At 37.4% G+C, this 20,158-nt stretch overlaps 1 protein-coding gene across 8 annotated transcripts in view; it reads left to right on the top strand.

Annotated features, from left to right (window-relative positions):
- The window catches only part of TEX10 (testis expressed 10), a 46,838-nt gene extending 26,806 nt beyond the window's left edge, over nucleotides 1-20,032 (top strand). For 5 of the 8 annotated variants that reach the window (XM_081512402.1, XM_081512375.1, XM_081512382.1 and 2 more), the window contains 6 exons: nucleotides 2,677-2,783; nucleotides 4,089-4,222; nucleotides 11,887-11,967; nucleotides 13,756-13,937; nucleotides 18,424-18,634; nucleotides 19,819-20,032. In XM_081512402.1, coding sequence (XP_081368528.1) covers nucleotides 2,677-2,783; nucleotides 4,089-4,222; nucleotides 11,887-11,967; nucleotides 13,756-13,937; nucleotides 18,424-18,634; nucleotides 19,819-19,932 — 829 coding nt within the window. In that variant the 3' untranslated portion in view covers nucleotides 19,933-20,032. Of the gene's footprint in view, nucleotides 1-2,676; nucleotides 2,784-4,088; nucleotides 4,223-11,886; nucleotides 11,993-13,728; nucleotides 13,938-18,423; nucleotides 18,642-19,818 lie in introns of all 8 variants that reach the window. The other 3 variants (XM_081512391.1, XM_081512359.1, XR_014060191.1) reach the window with 2 other exon arrangements.
- The last annotated feature ends 126 nt before the right edge of the window (nucleotides 20,033-20,158 follow it).

The following is a 20,158-nucleotide window of genomic DNA, read 5'->3' as shown; positions in this document are numbered from 1 at the left end:
CTTACTTTATTCATAGATTTTCTTTAGCTTTGTTTGCCAGTCTCTTCATACCAGGATAGGACATGTGTTTGAATGTTGTCACCCAAAATATGCTTCGCAATTGATAATAACTTTTTCCTTTTAGCAAAAGAGAGCTGTTTGCAATGTGTTGGCTATATGTGAAACCCCTCTTTGCTTAGTTCAGTACTTAATGCCAGGTCTTTAAGAAATACAATTTAACTTAAGTGGTTTCATGTCTGTTAACTTCCAGTAGAGGGCACTCTTTTCCCATGATAGAACTAGTAGAGGATCTGTTTTAACATTCATTTAAAAGCAACTTTTGAACACCCCTTAAAATTAATTCTCTTTAGAACTTGTATTTAGTATCTTTATTGGCATCAGTTATGATTGACTTATGCTCAATAACTTTTGTCAAGGATTTTTTCACAAGTCTCTTTTTACCTTTTTTTGTGGGCTTGTGGCGAGTACTGAGAAAATATTAATTTACAAGTAATGGTGATAGAAGTTTATAATCATCAAAAGCAAATTGTCATGTAGTTAAAAGTCTACTAAGTTAAATTTTGCCTTTTAGCATTTGCACAGAGTCTTAGTAGACCTCTCCTTCTGTAGATGTATTGTCCCTATTCAAACTAATCTCTTTAAAAATTAAAACAAAATGGGGGCTTTTCAACTTTCCCAGGCCAGTGGTATTATTATTGCGTCACTTTTTCTAGATTTAGAATTGAAGAATAATGTTTGGTTCCTTAGAAGTCACCTGGGTTATTTCATATCTTTGGTTTTCTCTTCACAATATCCCCTTCTGTCCTTGATCATGACTGTAAACTAGCCAGCTTTTTCACTATCTCCCACCTGTACTATTACAGCAAGTAGTCTTGCTTCTCGCTCCATCTATTTCACGCACTGTTGCCAGGTTAATTTTCCTGAAATATTCCTTTAATAATTCCTGATTTTCATCTGTTATATTAATTGGGCTCTACAATCTAGTTCACTTTGGGTACTATAGTTCTAACACTCTGTTGTCTCTAGCAGAGGGAGTTTATCTAAGAACAGGTTACCACCAGATCATCTAAGTTTGTTCAGTGTGTGAAAAACGCATCAACTTAAAACTGTTGGTGTTTAGTATATCTTTTAAAAACTGTACTTGGAATTGCTGCTCCTACCTTTTTTAACATCCACTTTAGAGCTTTTTTGAGTTTGAGGTTTTTTTCCCCCTCCATCTACCTGTGTTATTCTGCTGACCTTTACTCTTGCCTTATCCGCTCTGCCCCTAGTTTATTTACAGCTGGTTTGGGGAACATAAGACATGGATGTGGAAACGTAATCTACGCTGTTAGATAAAAATATCAGAGAAGGGAGAAGTTACTGAGAAATTCAGCCTGGTTTTGAAGCAGGGTGAATATATGAGGTGGGCTGCCAGGAGCAGGTCTGGTTTACTTCTGTTGTCCAAGCATAATTGATACTAGCATCCCTTCTATTCTCAGCATCCTTTCTATTCTCAGAAGTGTTCTGGTGTGGCCAGTATATATGGTCATTGTAGTTTTAAGGACATTGTAGTTTTGTCCAAACTAGATTTTTAAATGGATTTGCTACCCCCTTTTAGCTACTGGACGGCACAGTTTTCACTGGGTTCAAGAGGGTGTTGGTTTGTTTTCTGATCACCATTTTGTACTCATTTCCGTTGAGCATCTCTGACTTTTTATAACCTCTTAGTTTGTGATATTCTCTCCATGGCCCTTTAAGCAAAGAGAAGTCCTTTAAGTGGGAATGATTCAGAAGAATGTTTCCATTATTTTTAATTCCCCAACTTTTAAGAATGTTAATAAATAGTTATTTCAGTGGTAAAAAAAATTTAAGTGCTTCTCGTTGAATTAGAAACTCCTAATTTTGTCTTGACATTTATTCAGATTTCTGTGATAAAAACTGTAGTCTTTTTGGATCTGATTATTCTCAGCTTTTTCTTTTTTTTGCTGTATTCATGGTTGACATTTGCTGTATTCCTTCTTAGTCTTACCTTGAAGAGAGTTTTTAAAGGTATCACTGAAAACTGATCTCATAGCAGGAACCAGATAATCTTCATTTAATGAGAAGCTGCTTTATGTTTAGCTATTCACTTAAGTCCCCTACCAGTACTTTAGCCTGCAGTATTGTGAAGTAGACTAGTATAAAGCTTTGCGAAGTATAGGAACGCATAGTTATTGCAGAGTGGCTTTAAATTGAAGTATTTTTACCTAGTTAAGATGCTTTTGCTTAGGTAGGAAGCAGGAGCTTGTTTAAACTTAGCTCATTTATATAAGCACGGTAAGACTTTTTTTTTTTTTTAATAAAGATGAGGTAGTAAATACATAGCAGCTGAACCTACTACTGAAAAGCAGAACTTCATCTTGGCTCCTTGAATCTGAGTTTTGAGTGGTGTGGAAAATTTTTTAAGTTGTACCATATATGTGGACCAGTTATGCTTTTCAGGAAAACTTTACATAAATATATGTTAGAAGTTATGTTTTCCATATTATAGTACTTGAACCCTTATATGTAAAGATGATACATACTATGGATTTTTGTCTGAGCTCTTAAATTAGACTTGTTTTCAATAAAGAAAAATAGTCATATGTTCTGTGCTTTATTCCTGAGTCTTCAAGTTGGTCACTTCTAGTACTAGGTCTCCATTGTTTATTATAGATCATCATTTTCTGGATGGAAATCTTCAGTGAAAGAACGGAATGGAAGTGTTCAGTTAAACATCAGTAATGCAGACTATTTCAGCTTCTTATTTTCAACACTTACAGGTAACTACACTGATCTGTCAAATTAAGGAAAGGAAAAGAACCTAGTATGAAAATTCTCCTGAGATTTACTGTTTTACCTGTTTGGGTCTAAGTTTTGAACCTCACTGCATAGTTGAATAAGATGGTGAACAGAATATTCATTTTAAACATGTTTAAAATGTTCAATGTGTTAGGAAAAACATCAGATTTTAATTAGCCATATTTTGCTTTCCATTGATTTCAAAGAAAAATTAGTAAAATGAGTCTTGATGTGTTAGATTGCTAAGTATTATTACTGTTGTTTTAAATGATTGTACTGTCTTCAGTAGTTTTGTTTTGTAATTGGATGATAAAGATGACAGTGTTTGAAATTTTCAGAAGACTTAAAATTAAGAGACTTATTTAATGTTAAGTCAGAATCCAAAAATAGCTTGAAAGTTTCTGATAAGGAGCTGAATGTAGCAAGATAAATATTGTATAAAAGAAACAAGTAGACTTGTATGTGTTTGTTTGATAGTTTTGGATAGATTTGAGATGGATATGAGGGCTTTATGTTTTAATTAGTAGTACCTGTCAAAGGGTTTAGTGGTTTTAGGAAACTCAAGAGGAATCAATCAGGAATGTGATATGGCTTCCAAACCAGATGATGCCTCTTTAGGGCATGTTCATGAAAGTACAGTGATCTGAAAACATCAAAGCAGGTAGCTAGGGTCAGACCACATTGTGCTGCTATTCTGATAATTCAAAGAGCTGTCTTTCAGGAAGGACTTTGGCAAGTTGTTTGTATAGGTCAGACTAGGTATAATAGAGGTGGTAAGATAATCAGAAATCTTACTGTTATAGGATAGGTAGAAGGAAGTACACAGTAATTGTTGAAGAGATAGACTTAGGAGGGATGGAATAGTTTTAAAAAATTTGAAAAGCTATTATGTAAGAATACAGAGTTTGATATATGTATGAAGGAGCATATTGTTTTTCTTGTTCATTTGCTTTTTTAAACCTGACATTAATTAGAATGATTATGTCTTTCACATTTATTTAAGTATAAAGGTGGTAAAGCCCTCAGTATAAGGGGTATAATATTGTTTCTTGATGTATTACACATTTGATTCAGGTACATCTTTGTGTACATAATTAGATGAATTTTATTACATTGCTGGCATTTCATTTTTTAAAATAATACATGAAGTACAGAAATTCAGAGAAAACAGCTTGAAGAAGAATTTAACTTGAAGATACATGTCGTCTATTTTTTAAAAATTACTTAAGAATGTTAGTTGCTTTGTGATTTATTTTAAATTGGCTTTCTTTATATACTCAAATTAGGGTTTTCAAAAGAGGAACTGACTTGGCTTCAGAGCCTTCGAGGAGTGCCTCATGTCATCCAGACGCAGCTTTCCCCTGTGCTACTTTACCTCACTGACTTGGATCAGTTTTTACACCATTGGGACGTAACAGAGGTAATGGTCCATTTGAAAAGGCAAGCAAAATTGTTAGAATTCAGTTCATCAGCCACCAGTAGTTACTGTGTGTTAGCGTTGCCTTGTGTAAGATATTTTTAGAGATTTAGAGTAGTATAAAACACAGTCCCTGATCTGAAAGTGCATCTGATCCTTGGATAAGCAATGTGGATGCCTAAAAGAAGAGTGTTCATAAAAGTTATGCCACTAGAATAGAATAAATTAGCCGTTTGAATGATACACATTTATTTTCTTTTTGCTAGTATAGGGTAAAAAGGATAAAACCATTTATAGAAAAGAGGAAAGGCTTCATGGAAAAGGAAGAATTTTACGTAGATATTGAAGGATGAATAAGAGTTAAGTAGGATTTTGTATCCTTGAAGGTGGGTTTTTCTAAACAGAAAAAATTATTTGGAAGTTCCTTTGGTTTTAAAGAATTAGTATGTAGTTCATCAAAGTTACATTTTAAACCCCAAATTTCCCTTAAATTTTAAAGTTCAACTTAACAAATCTTTTTAGGTAAATATAGTAAGTTTAGGTACTCATTTTAAAAGGAGACTTTAATTATATTTTATCCCTCTTACAAACATATTTAAAACTTTAAAAAACAGTTTAAATAACTTAATATATTCTCTATTTGGTAAGTAGTTCAGTTTTCAGACAAACCTTCACAAATGTTATGGTAAGTCTTAAAACATTTAATAAACTTACAAGCATGGTACATCTTAATATCTTAAGTTTCAGTACTGTTTATAGTGAAATTCAAATTAAAACTACAAGTCTAGGTTAGCTGTTAATTGTGTTTTAAATTGGAATTATAGGGCTGATCTTTTATGCTAATAATCAAAATTGTTTTATGTTACAAATATATAAATATGTAAAAGCATCATAAATACTAGTACTAAGGATTTGAGTCTGTAAGATATTTATATATTAGTTAATTTCTTTATTTCTTCAGTTTCTTTCCTTGCATTGAAAGGTACTTGCCCAGTAGGATTGCAATTGTGTCCTCCCAAATAATGTTGGTTGGAACCTTTCTTGCAAATTCTGAGGTTGTGTTCTGTGCTAGCTAACTTTTTTTTTTTTTTAAATGATTCATAAGGTTTTTGGTTAGGGTACTGACTGTATATTCTTTTCTTGTAACTTATAACTGTTAGGCCATAGCCTTTTCAAACAAAAAACAACCTTTGTCAGTGTTCTCAACAGGGTAGTCTCTAGAACCTAAATCTGTTTTATTGCTATACCGGTTGATTTTATTCAGCTGATCTATTTACTATTTCTTTCATTCTTTTCCAGAATAATCTTTACATTCTTCCTGTATCTTAGGGCTACACCTTTTATAGACATTTAACACATTTCTCTCATGGTTTTGTTTGACTCTGATCACAATACTTAAGTCATGCCAGGGACACTTTCTTCTCTCTATTGCCTGGTGCCTAACCATGTTCATATATAGGCTTTCAAAAAATAGTGGATTTTAAACAGTGAAAACTATAATGAGTTGGGTAGCCAACCTGCATGTTTAATATCTGGCATTTTATCTTAATATATAGTACATGAAGAGATTGAGGCCTTGCATACTACTAGATTGGAAGGATTGCGTTTAGTATTAGTAGTTGTTTTGTAAGATTGTTTCTAATGTTTTTAAACTACATCATTATGGTTTGGGGAAAGCATGGTATGGGGATTGATTAGTGGGCCCCAGATTCCAGACATAGACTTGTTAAGTGTCTAGTTTGATATCTTGGACAACTCCAATAATCATGCTCTGACAGTTTTAATTTTTCAGAATCACATCATCTATGTGAAGACACAGATATCATGAAAATGTGATCGGTTATATTTCTGAGTGTACATTGGCAAGGACATGTATTAAACTTCAAGGATGCTGTCTTTGAAATGTTAAGACATAAATTAGGAAAAATCTGAAAGTTTCATTGCTAGTTTTTGAAGTTAAGTGAAGATTCCAGTTCAATTTTGTATAAAATTTGCCTTTAAGTTGGCCTTTTCATATGAAATTATTTGAAATATATGTAGTTTTTGACAGCCTTAGTGTAAAAATTGATTTATTATTATTTCATTTGAAAAAGTTACTAGTCAGTGGAGTGGGTTTGCTTAGTTGTTTTGCTTAGAAAATACTTCAATGTAGAAATTAAACATACAAAATCTTTTTAAGAAAAATAAAGTTTTATATTTTTAAAAAACTCTTAATTTCCACACTAGCAAATTGCCATGCCTGTTCTGTAATTGTGCACTGTGAGGTCAGGATTTTTATGTATGCAAGTTTCGGTTAATACTGTAGTTGCAAAAGTAAAGATTGCCTGTATATGTGTATGTTTGTGTGTCTCTGTGTTTGTATGTTTGTTCACTTTTATTTTGAAACAATTTCAAACTTAGAGAAAAATTACAACTGCAGTACAAAGAACTGTTTTCTTAGACTATTTGACGAAATGCCTATAGTCCATACTTTAGCATACAAGTAGACCATGTTTTATTGTACTTGCAGATTCAGTTTTTACAAACTGAAGTTTTGTGGCAACCATGCATTGAGGATGTCTGTCATCTTTCCAATAGCATTTGTACCCTTTGTGTCTCTGTGTCACAGTTTGGTAATTCCTGCAATATTTCACACTTTTTCATTGTTATTTCTTACAGTGAGCTGTGATTGGCGATCTTTGATAATACTGTTGTAATTGTTTCAGGGTTTGTAATTAATTGTAATCATGAACCGTGCCCACATGAGATAGTGCAGTGAACTTAATAAATATGTGTGTTCTGACTGCCCCACCAGCCAGCCATTCCCTATCTCTCTCCCTCTCCTCAGGTCTCCCTATTCCCTGAGACTCAACAATATTGAAATTAGGGCAGTTAATAACCCTACAGTGGCTTCTGTGAGTGTGTGTGTGTGTGTGTGTGTTAGTCGCTCAGTTGTATCCAACTCTTTGCGATCCTATGTACTGTAGCTCGCCAGGCTCCTCTGTCCATGGAATTCTCCAGGTAAGAATACTGGAGTGGGTTGCCATTTCCCTCTCTGGGGGATCCTCCTGACCCAGGGATTGAACCCCAGCCTACTGCATTGCAGGCAGATTCTTTACTGTCTGAGCCACCAGGTGTTCAAGTGAAAGGAAGAGTTGCATATCTCTTACTTTAAATCAAAAGCTAGAAATGATTATTAGCTTAGTGAGGAAAGTATGTTGATAGCCAAGATAGGCTGAAAACTAGACCTCTGTGCCGGTTAGCCAAGTTGTGAATGCAAAAGAAAAGTTCTTGAAACTAAAAGTGCTATTCCATGAACCCAGGAATAATAAGAAATTGAAACGTTATTGATGACATGGAGAAAGTTTCAATGATCTGGATAGAAGATCAAACCACCACAACATTCCCTTAAGCCAAAGCCAAATCTCGAGCAAAACCCTGATGATGATTTAGTCGCTAAGTCGTGTCTGACTCTTTGCTACCCCATAGACTGTTGCCCGCCAGGCTCCTCTGTCTGTGGGATTCTCCAGGCAAGAACACTGGAAGTGGTTGCCATTTCCTTCTCCAGGGGATCTTCCTGACCCAGGGATTGAACCCGAATCTCCTGCATTGCAGGCAGATTAACCGACTGAGCTACAAGGGAAGCGCTAAAACTCTAATAAGTCTCTTCAGTTCTCTGAAGGCTGAGAGAGGTAAGGAAGCTACAGAAGAGTTTGAAGGTAGCAGAGACTGTTTCATGAGGCATAAGGGAAGAAGCCATCTCCATGACATGAAAGTGTAAGGTGAAAAAGCTGATGGTGCAGTTTCAGCAAATTATCCAGAAGATCCAGCTAGATGATTATTAAAATGGTGACAACACTAAATAACAGACTTTCAATATAGACAAAACAGCTTTATACTGGAAGATGATGCCATCTAGGACTTGTCTTAGCTAGAGAGAAGTGAGTGGCTGGTTTCAAAGCTTCAGAGGACAGGTTGACTCTTGCTAGGGGCTGGTGCAGTTGGTGACTTTAAGTTGAAGCCAGTGCTCATTTACCATTCTGAAAATTCTAGGACCCTTAATTATGCTAAGTCTACTCTGCCTGTGCCCTATAAAGGAAAAAGCCTGGATGACAGCACATCTGTTTACACCATGGTTTACTGATTATTTTAAGTCCACTGTTGATATCTTCTGCACAGAAGAAAAGCTTCCTTTCAAAGTATTACTACTCATTGACAAAACACTTGTCATTCTGGAACCCTGATGGAGATACACAATGAGATTAATGTTTTTTTCATGCTTGCTAGCACAGCATCCATTCTGCAATCCATGGATTAAGGAGTCATTTAGACCTTCAAGTTTTATTATTTAAGAAATACATTTTCTAAAGCTATAGCTGCCATGATTAGTGATTCTTCTGATGGATCTGAGCAAAGTAAATTGGAAACTGTGGAAAAGAGTTCACCTTGTAGATGCCATTAAGATCATTTGTGATTCATGGCGAGAGGTCAAAATATCGATATTAACATGACTCTGGAAGAGGTTGATTACAACCTTCATGAGGAGTTCAAGGCTTCAGTGGAGAAAGTAACTGCAGATGCGGAAATAGCAAGAGAATTAGAATTAGAAATGGAGCTTGAAGATGTGACTGGATTGCAGATATCTCATGATAAAACTTTGAACGGATGAAAAGTTGCTTCTAATGAATAAGCAAAGAATGAGCAAAGGAATCTACTCCTGGTAAGATGTTGTAAAGATTGTTGAAATGACAACAAAGGATTTAGAATAGTACATAAACTTTGCTGATAAAGCAGTGTCATTCACTGACCCTGACATTTTTGAAGACTCAGTTCAGTCACTCAGTTGTGTCTGACTGTCTGCGACCCCATGGACTGCAGCATGCCAGGCCTCCCTGTCCATCACCAACTCCCGGAGTTTACTCAAACTCACGTCCGTTGAGTAGGTGATGCTATCCAACCATCTCATTCTCTTGTCGTCCCCTTCTCCCCCACCTTCAATCTTTCCCAGCATCAGGGTCTTTTCAAATGAGTCGGTTCTTCACATCAGGTGGCCAAAGTATTGGAGCTTCAGCATCAGTCCTTCCAATGAATGTTCAGGACTGATTTCCTTTAGGATGGACTGGTTGGATCTCCTTGCAGTCCAAGGGACTCTCAAGAGTCTTCTCCAACACCACAGTTCAAAAGCATCAATTCTTCAGCACTCAGCTTTCTTTATAGACCAGCTCTCATATCCATACATGACCACTGGAAAAACCATAGCCTTCACTAGATGGACCTTTGTTGGCAAAGTAATGTCTCTGCTTTTTAATATGCTGTCTAGGTTGGTCATAACTTTTCTTCCAAGGAATAAGCATCTTTTTTTGCAGGACAGTTATTTTGTAAAATTTCTCTCAATTCGGGTTTATTTCTGCATGGTTAAATCAGGTTATACAGGTGTGGCAGGAATATGACACAAGTGGTGCTGTGGGTTTCTGATTGCAACTTGTCAGATGGTGCAGGGTTTTGATGTGTCCCATTAGATGTTCATTTTGCCCACTTGAGTAAGTGGTATCTGGTTACTTTCTCCACTCTATTTTTTCCCCTTTAGTAATATTTTATGATGTTTTGAAACAGTGTAAATATCATTTCTTTTTGGTCTTTTATTCATGTATTTATTTTTGTTAGTATGGTTTCTTATATTTTCCAGTGGGTTAAAATTCCTTACTATCTTTATTAATTTTGATATTCATGTTTGCCATGGTCATCTCCTGGAAGCAAATGTCTTTGTTCTTTTGACATGTCCTCATGTTTCTCTGAGTACTGTTGACCTTGAACAACACAGGTTTGAACCGTGCTGCAGGCCCACTTACATGCAGTTTATCTCAGTAGTAAATACTACATTACATGGACCCATGGTTGAATCTGCAGATACGAACAACCTTAGATGTGGAGGGCCCACAATTAAGTTACGTGCAGATTTTCACCTGCACGGAGGGTCTACACCTCTAATCCCCTCCCCATGATATTCAAGGGTTAGCTATACTGCCTTTATTGTATCACAGATTGTTTCAGATTCATGTTGTATTTTCCCTGTCCCAGCCCAGCAATCAGGTATTTCTTTAAGAAGCCCAGTTTTCCTTTAGGTGGAGAATGCATTTTAGGAAACAATTCTGGCTTCTTATAAGCGTGTTCATTGCTATTTGATGTTGCTGTTCCCAGACCTTATCAGTGAACAGAAATCAGGAATTCAGCACCATGGGGTTCATTGTGGTTTTCTCCTTTCCCTCTTGTACCTGCTTTTTCTGATGGTGAGACACCCGACTTCCATTTACTTAATATATTTACCTACTTGGTCACTTCCTCTGTCTGTGATTGTCTCCTTTCGGTGCCACCCTTTTCCCCTGTGGACATCTTTCTTATCACATTTGAACTCCAATTCTTGGGGACAGAGCACCTGTATTTGTTAACAGATAACTGACTCTGGGCCACTGAAGCTCTCCCATTGACTCTAGTGCTGATGTCTAGCTTGGCCTCACGCAGTAGCTTTAGAACTGATTCGTTCAGGAGGGGAGGGGAGGCGGAAGGGAAAAAGGAGGGGATTGAGTGATCATTTATTATTGAATGGGCCTTTCAAATATGATTTACCTTTTATGAATGATAATATTCACTGTGCTCATTTTGAAGTAGGAATATGGCATTGAAAATATCCTGTTTACATTGTTACCTACAGGTTTAAAAGAGAAGACAATTGCCCTGTGACAACTCTAGTATCACTCTGCAAGAGGTTTTACAGAGACATAATGCAGATACTGTTGATTTTTGAGATTGACAGTTCTCTTGAATTTATCTTGACTATTCCTTTTCTTCCTAGAGTCATATTTTTCTTTCCACTAGCCTTATCTTTGTCTCCCCATGGGGTTTTTCTACATACTTCATTTTTGGTACTGCATTCCATCAGCTTCTGGAGTTGTGTTGTGATTCTCCGAAGGACTTGTTGCTGTCATTCTGCTTCTTGTTTTCTTGAGATCTTAGAAAATTAAAAATACTAGAGATTTGATTCCCATCTCATTCATATTTTTCTTCCTTATAGACTGTTCTTTTACCTTTAGGGAATAAGAGGCAGCATAATTTGCACATGGTATTTCTGTTTTCTGGATCATGTTTTTTTCAATGATGTATTTTTCTACCAAATGGGAGAAAGGCTTTTGTCAGCTCTTTGTTTACATCACTGAGACCTCCCTATTGTAGCACTTTCTTAATGGGAATGTAGGCTCTACCTTGATAGATTGTAAGCTACCCGAGGGCTGTAAGACAGGTTTCTCATTCTTTCATTCCTATGTGTAGCGCCTGATAAGACTAGCTCAGTTTGTGTGGTAGTCACTCAGTCGTGTCCAACTCTTTGTGACCCCATATTCGGTAGCTTGTCAGACTCCTCTGTCCATGGAATTCTCCATGCAAGAATACCAGAGTGAGTTGCCATTTCCTTCTCCACAGTGCTCAGTAAGTATTTAATAAATGAATTATTTGGAAAATTAGCCCATATATATGAAGATTGATTGTTTGATGTTTGCATCTTTAGAGTCACTTTTTGTTGAGTTTCTTTTTAATATGTATAGCAAATAGGTTTAAAAAAAACTATTGGACTTGTTTCTGACCTACAATGTTCTGATTTGGTACTGATTTGGTTCTGATTTTCTCCTTTCTGACAGACAGTTTGTCACAATTTATTGGTTGTCCCTGTCCGAAGCCAAAGCTTTGACGTCCTGCAGAGTGCCATCAGTAAGCATTTGGTAAATATACTTAAAATTTTTTTCTGTTACACAAAAAGCATAGAGATTCACTGTTTTAAGATTTGGTTTGCCATAATCGGGGAGAGAGTGAGTGTACAGAAATCTAAGCTTAACAATTTCACGGCCTCTCATCTGTGGTGAGAACTGAGAAATCTTGGTTTGTTTGCTGGCTATTGCTAATTAATTCTGTGACCTTAGGGAAATCCCCTGCTTTTCCCAGGACCTTACTCTACATATGAGCAATGAAAGACCTTAAAATGATACCTTGGGTCTTTCTGACTTGAAATGCTTTCATGAACATGTGCCTAGTGTCATACCTAGAAGGGGTGAGGTGTGGAGTAGGCCTGTCACCTCACAGGCTTAAGGCCTGGTCACTGGAAACAGTGAGCTTAGCCATGAAACTGACTTGTCTTTTGGCCTGTGGGTGTCTCTAGTTCCCATTGTTATTGAATTCTTATTAGGTATGCCTGGGTTTTGCTTTTAACTTCTTCCAACCTTTACACTTTGATCTTTGACTTTTTAGTATAATGATATATTACAGTGCAAGGGAGAGCCCCCAAGGTTTTCTTCAAGGGACTGTCACTTGTTTGGATAATTTTATAGGCACATTCGTACCCCCTTTTCTTTACTTCCCTCGAGTTGGAAGACTACCACTTTGAATTCTCAGGACCCTTTTCTTCCTGCTATCAAACTTCCAATCTATATACATTGTATCTCCAAAGATCCCCATCTTTTTTTTTTTTTTTAACTTCCACTCTAGAAATGTATGCCCTCCTTTGATTACATTCACTGTTCCAAGATCAGCATATTCCATTCAGTCTTGGTCACTTTCTTCAGACAGCCTGGTAGAAAGGTTAAGACCTCCGAGCCTGCAGACTATGATTACTCAACAGTTGCTTGCAGGAGATTTTAACTATGTATACTTACAGTTACAAGTTAGAGTCCACCTTAATGACTGTTTATACAGTAGAGTCCAGGTGAGCTAGTGTACCATGATGTCCCGTGTCTGGGTTTGGGGCAGTGAGGCAGGCAAGAGTAAGTATAGTATTACCTTACTCCAGTGCAGATGATTTTCTTTGGTTATATCTGAATGACCGGTTAAATCAAGGGCAGGGAAAGGATAATTGTAAAATGAACTCTGGCTTGTGCATTTAATCTCCTGGGATGGGGGTGGTACCAGATTAGCGTTTTCTAGTCTGAATACTCAGGATCATGTAAATGTGATTGTTAGTATCAAGATTTTCTTTGGATTCATGAAATAATCTTTTTAAATAATATTTCTGACCAACAGTAGAAATTGTAACACCTAGAAAATTTAAGAGACTTTGTCTTGAAGGGGATGCGGGGGATTGGATTGATAGTATTTCTTGAGTTTAAATATTTTCAAAGTCATTTCAGGTAGCAGTTAAGTTGTCAAAGGAAAACAGGACCTTAAGATGTGGTAGGTGGCATGGCATGTATTGTGGTTATACTAATTTCCACCAGTAGTAGTAGTAGTGTAGTTATTAAGTCATCTCCAACTGTGTGACCCCATGGACTGTAGCCTGCCAGGCTCCTGTGTCCATGGGATTCTCCAGCAAGGATATTGGAGTAGGTTGCCATTCCCTTCTCTGGGGGATCTTCCCAAACCAGGGATTAAACCTGGGTCTCCCACATTGCAGGCAGATTCTTTACCATCTGAGCCACTAGTAGTGATGGGAGGTTAACTGTCCATGTGATGGTATTTGTTTTTATTCTGGGGAGAAGGGCTGTTGTGAAGAGGTCATTAACCTCATTTTCTTTGCCTAGGTTGGATTGACTGTAATTCCTGACAGCACAGCTGGCTGTGTTTTGGGTGTTATCTGTAAGCTCCTGGATCATACATGTGTGCTTAGTGAAACTCTGCTGCCGTTTCTGGCTTCTTGTTGCTACAGTCTTCTTTATTTTCTGCTTACTTTAGAGAAAGGAGAAGCAGAACATCTAAGAAAAAGGTAACAGTTTTGTACTCTTAAGCTTTAATTTTTTTCCTACTTGTTCAACTCCCTTCAGTCAGTCAATCCATTGAAGATATTTCCAGAATCTAATTCTCTTTTAGAGTTTGTATATCCCTAGCTAGCTGCTTCTTTGTTCTTTTGTGAATCCCCTTTGTGATGTGGTATAGCAGTCTTAGTTTTTGTTTTTTCTTGTAAGCTACAAATTTGAAAAGTTAAATGGTATTACAGAGTTTCTTGGGAGCTTTCCCTAACTTTGCTATAGATCTGGCAAGAAAAAAATTCTATGTTTTAGAAGGATGGACTTATTAATACGAGCCTTTGTATTTTGTTTGGGCTTCATTAGAACTAGCCAGAGTCAAATTTTAAATTCATGGGTTTAAGGAAATTGTTCTAAGATGCTGGTGTTTTTAATTACTTTTGCTCCTATATAAGTTTTAGACTAAAGCTTCTAGGATAATATGGAAGATTTCCCTTTCATTTTCAAAAAGTGTTCTCATGCTTACGTTCTTTTTGGTATGCTATTAACAGTTGATTGCAAGAAGGTTTTTAAACAGTCTTAAGAGATGAGCACATACAAGAAAATAAAAATCATTCTGTCACATTTTGACATTTGCTTTTCAAGTCTTTTTTGAGCTTTTAATTGTCATAGAAATATGTCATACATATGATTGTATAAAACATTAAAATAGCTTAAAGAGTATAAACTGAACATCCATTTAGCCAAATTCGAGGTTTAGGAATAGAACATCGTCAGCATGCACTCTATCCATGTCCTTTCTATAGTTACATTTCTCTTTTACACCTCCAGAGATCACTTCTGTGTAAGTCACTTCCCTGCCTTTTTATTTAAAAATTTTAAGTGCATTTATAAACAATTCATTTTTGTTTTGCATGTTTTAAGAGTTTGATATAAAAGGAATCATAGTGTATTTTTTGTGACTTGATTTTCATCATCATTGTGAGAGTTACTCATGTTGATTTAAGGATGTAATTCATTTTGTTTCTCTCTACCAGGAGTCAGCAAACTTCTTTCTATGTAAAGTCAGATGGTGAATATTTTAGGTTTTTCAAACCATAAAGTCTTGTCACAACTACTCAGCACTCCCTGATCCTATGAAAGCAGCATCAGATGATACATAAATGAATAGGTGTGGCTGTGTTCCAATAAAATTTTATTTACAAATACAGGCTGCAAGCAGGATTGGCTGTGGTCTGGTACCCTTGCTCTGTAGTATTCCGTTTTATGAATGTACTATAACTTACTGATTGGGATTTTTCCCACAAAGTGTTGTGTGTTTTTAAAACTTGGTAGATCTCACTGTTAATATCCTGTAAAATTTACACATAAATAGATCTGATGGTACTTTTCTTACACATCATCAAACTTTAGGTCTCATAGCTCAAGAAAAGCCTTTGTAAATAGCAAGGAACTTCTCAGGGTTATAAAAATTTTATAATGAGCATCCTCATTTATGAAATAGGTATTTTGCTATTTGTCATTTCCTGTCACTTGAAATATAGACCCTTTGTGATACACTTATAAGATGTTTCAGAGGTCTTCTTAGTTTCTTACAGAACATTCTGCTTTGATTGTATGTGGTTGTACTGAACAAAACTCAGTGTATTTAATACACTTTGCCTGTTTAAAAATTCTGTTTTAAAAGTGTTTTGTGCTGGGTATTGGAAAGTTTGATACTACCAGGACCATGTGCATCTCCAGATGACATTACTTAGGCACAAGAAAGGGCTGGCAGCCAGAGCCTTAGGTACTTAAGTTTCCCTTTTGGGCTGCTCCTACCCTCTTACACAAGGTAATTGTGAGATTACAGATAATGAGAGTGCCAGTCAAACTACTGGGAACTTTTGATTTCACAAGTGCTAACCAAAAAATCGGGCTCGACCAATTGAGGTATTCAAAACTGTGGCCACAGTGCTCTGAAGAAACTGTTGTATTGTTTCCTGGACTCTGTTAATAAATGAAAGATCTGCTGTTCAGCTGAGCCCTCTTGTCTTGCAGATAGTAGTCTGTTCTTTTCTATGGTTTTTGACTCTTTTCTCTTTGTTGTCTTGAAAGTCCGGTTATATCCTAGTGTAGGTTTGTTATTATTTACCCTGCTTGAGACTTACTTCACTCCTTTAATCTGAAGACAGTGTTGTTGTTTTTTTTCTTTCAGGTATGGGAAGTACTGTTTTTATTTCTATTATCTCACCCACTGTTTCTGTTCTCTCCTAAAAACTCCTTTTAAACACAGGGAGCATCTGATTCTGTCCTCTCTTAACATCTTCCATTTTGCTAATTCTTTAACCCTTCTGTCGAGTTTTTATTTTGTCAGCTATTATTTTCTCTTTGATCCGTTTTGAGTTTTTACTTGGCTCTTTGTCATTCTTGCTTATTCTTCATTCATTGGTGTTAAGTTTCTTGTCTGTTTTGTTCACTGTTTGTCTGGTGTGGGAATTCTCCCTTGTTTTGGGGAGCAGGTCAGGCTCTAGAAATTGTCTCGTGGGGATGAAGAAACAGCCTCATGTTTGAGGTTGTGTAACTTTCTCTGAATTCATCTGTTGTGAGAGTCTGTGGAGACCTCCCTATGGGGCAGTTTCATATTTGCCTTTTCCTGGCTTCCAGCTCTCTGCAGGGAGGCCAGTTCTAGCTCCCGACCTTCTATACCCGGGGCTGAAGCCTTATCTTCCAACGCTATTGGCTGTTGAAAACGAGTCCTAAAAGCCCACATCCAGTTCTGTGCCCCTGTGTATCTATAGGAGTTCTGTCAGTTTCTGGCACCTAGAGAGTTCACCATTCTAGCTTTTGAGCTTGGCTGTATTTTTTTTTTTTAAGTATATTATCCATATTTCTCTGTGTTTAGGGGGTGGAGGATTGGTTGGTATTATCTGACAAGAATATATCAGAAGTTTGCAGTTAGTGGAACTCCTGAAAATTATATATGAAATATTGGACTTTCATCAGTTCCTTTAGAGTGGTTTAGAACCATTGTTCTCTGTTGAGCTAAAATCTCAACTTCATTGGTCCCGGTTCTGTCCTTTAAATTTATGGTTAAGTACAGTTATTTTTGTACATGACATTAAAACCTAAGAATGACTCTTCAAATGGTATTGCTTCCAACGTTTGTGGTTCCCCAGGTCATCTTCTTTTTGACCTGACAGTTTTCTTTAATTGTGGTGTATGAAGGTGAAATTCTAAACTACTCATCCCTTCAGTATACTTAATTTGGTATGATGTAGAATCCATGAGTCCTTTTAGAAGTTTTGACCCACAGTTATTTGAAATCCACTCAAGTTCAAGTAGAAAATGACTATATTGGGTCATTACAGTAGTGACTTGTTTTTTAAAAAAACAAAAACCCCCACAAAACCCTAAAGGGTAGGAATTGTGCAGGTAGGAATTTGAAACCCAACAAGAACCAAAGTGGCTTTCTCTAGTCTTTTCTCTTCTAGATTGTGTAGTTATCATCTCTGTGCCTTTGCCTCATCATTAACTGTGTCTTTCAGTCTGACTTTCTCTTTTCTTCTTGCACATGGCTGTCCTGACCTGGCTGTACATGAGTCCACAGGCTGAATAAAGTCTCCAGTGAGAGGATCTGGTTGCCTTAGGATGGATTCAGTATCCACCTTTGATGCAGTTGTTGTATGTGGACTTGGGAGGGAGGTCATATGGTGAAAGGGTTGCTGCTTCTGTGTCTAGAGGTAGTCAGGTTTTCTTAGAAAGTCTTGGGACTGGGACAGTTATGCACTCTTGATATGCACTCTTGAAACCATAACAGACTAAGATCAGAGCCTTTAGCAGCCCGTGGACTTTCCCTCCATTTAATTGACACTTTTCTAGACTGTGGTTAGACCATTTACTGCTCTCATAAAACATTTTTGTTCCTGTTCTATAAAGTTATCAAAAGAATGATGCTCACTGAAATTTAGATTTACTGTCTCTGGCCCATGATAGTTCCCTGACAGGCTGTTTTCTCAGATCCCTTTTGGTTCCTTGTGAGCACACATTTCTCTGCAAATTTGCCCTGTTCTAACACATTGAAGAAGCTCAGAATCCAGGTCAGAGGCTTAGAGTTTCATGAGCTTCTTTTCTCTTTTACCAGTGGGATATTCTTTCCCCTTTGACCTTTGGTATTGTACAACAGTTGAATAATGCTACTGGTAGAGAATAATATGTATGTACAGGTCTTTCTGTTTTCTGGTGAATTCTGTGTTAAAAATGATCACTAGGGCTTCAAGAATGTCTTGCCTAGGAAAATGCTGCTTGCTAGGCTTTCTGAAACCCCTAAAATAGGGGAAGGCAGCTAATTCTTCACTGCATTTGCTTACTTAGCTCTCATGAAACTCAGCTCTTCCTAGTTTTGGTTTGTGGGGTTTTATCAGAAAACACTTTCTCATTAAAAGGACATTTTTCATTCTTGGGAAGTATGGAAAGGGCCCCTCTCCTGTATGTGTCCTTTCACTGACATGTTTCTTTATTTTGCAGGGACAAGCTCTGGGGGGTCTGTGTCTCCGTGCTGGCCCTCTTGCCTCGAGTCCTCAGGTTGATGCTGCAGAGCCTGCGGGTGAACAGAGCTGGGCCTGAGGAGCTGCCTGTGGTGGGCCAGCTGCTCCGCCTGTTGCTGCAGCACGCACCCCTCAGGACTCACATGTTGACCAACGCCATCTTGGTGCAGCAGATCATCAAGAATATCACAGTAAGAAGCACGTACAGGACTGTCTACTGCTCGTACCAGATTCATGGGCACGGAAGTGGTTGTGGGAGGCCAGGGCTCCTGCACCTTGACAGACTCCTGGGATTAAGCCCAGTGCGGTGGTTTCTTAGGACTTCCCCTGGCGTCTGGTAACTGTCACTGATTCCAGAATCAGCACTAAATGCCTTAAAATACTCCAACTAAATTAAGGTGGCAGGCAGCTTAGTTGGAAAAGGTACAGGCATCAAAGTCAGTCCTACTTGGATTGTGATACAGATTGTATTGATTGACTGTGATGATTTGGCAAGTTTTTTTTTTTTAACCTATCTGAGCTTGTTTCCCTAGCTGTAGCAACTTTGTTGGGTTTTGTTGACCATTAAATGAAATCATCCAAGTAAAGTTTATACTGTAACTGACATTTATTAAGTACCCAACGAATGTTAGCTGTCATTAAGGAAATTTAGCAGGAATAAACTGCAGACCCATTTCTAGTCACTTAGATCACTGGAGAGGGGGAAGAAGCTGGAAGTTGTAGGCTTCAGCTTTGTCTAACAGTTGGTTCTCTGTTGACCTGGGGCAGGCAGCTCTGTTTCTTAAGGATTCATTTGGGTGTTTTGGTTTGGAGAGTTGAAATGAGGTTTTTTGATTGGAGGAAGTTATTAATTGGTATATGTAATAATACTTCAGAGTAATAGAGCTTATACATGCATAAACATAGGATGTATTCTGAATCTCGTCAGCAATGGAAGATGAAGCAGAATTCAGAAATAGAAGGAAGTCAAGAATTGGGAGAGTCAGCCCATCTGTATGAGAGTGACAAATTGAGTCCTGTAGAATTATTATTCTCAGTGGATGTTAATGCAGAGATCATGAGGTTCTAGGATGCCGAAGGGCAGAGAGCGAGCGAGGGGTGGTTAACGGTGCAGTTTCATTAGTGCCTAGCAGAGGTGGGAGGGAAGAGACCCAACAAGAAACTGGTAGCACTTGTGCTTGAGGGTGAAACTAGGAGTTTTAACTCCCTGTGGTAATTCCCCAGTAATAGGTTCCCTTCTCAGTGAGATTTCCTGTGGTGATTTATAGATGATGATACTACTGCAAGGGACTCTTGAGATCTTGTTTGGGTGTGATAAAAAGCATCAGGAAGCAGTTTTGGTACCAGTCTCACATTATTCTTGTTTTCTTTGCAGACATTGAAGAGTGGAGGTGTGCAGGAGCAGTGGCTCACGGACTTACATTATTGCTTCAATGTGTACATAACTGGGCATCCCCAGGGCCCCAACGCATTGAGTACAGTGTATTGAAGAGGCACTGCAGCACCTCTGTTCGAAACTGTTTATTCACATCTAATTTTGAAGAGAGACTGATGTAATAAATGTTTGTCATTAAAGCTGAGCTTTTAAAGAAGCTGTTTATGAACATTCCTTTGCACTGAAACAGGAAGAGAATGCTTGGGAGTTGCCACTGATGCACAGGCTGGCTTCTTGGACTAGTGTGTGATGTGTGGTTAAGTGTATACATCCTCATCAG

Source organism: Giraffa tippelskirchi, chromosome 1 (genome assembly GCF_054371585.1).
Source record: "Giraffa tippelskirchi isolate mGirTip1 chromosome 1, T2T-mGirTip1v1.2.pri, whole genome shotgun sequence".
In the NCBI taxonomy this organism is placed as follows: Eukaryota; Metazoa; Chordata; class Mammalia; order Artiodactyla; family Giraffidae; genus Giraffa; species Giraffa tippelskirchi.
This window is presented reverse-complemented; position numbering and strand designations above follow the sequence as displayed.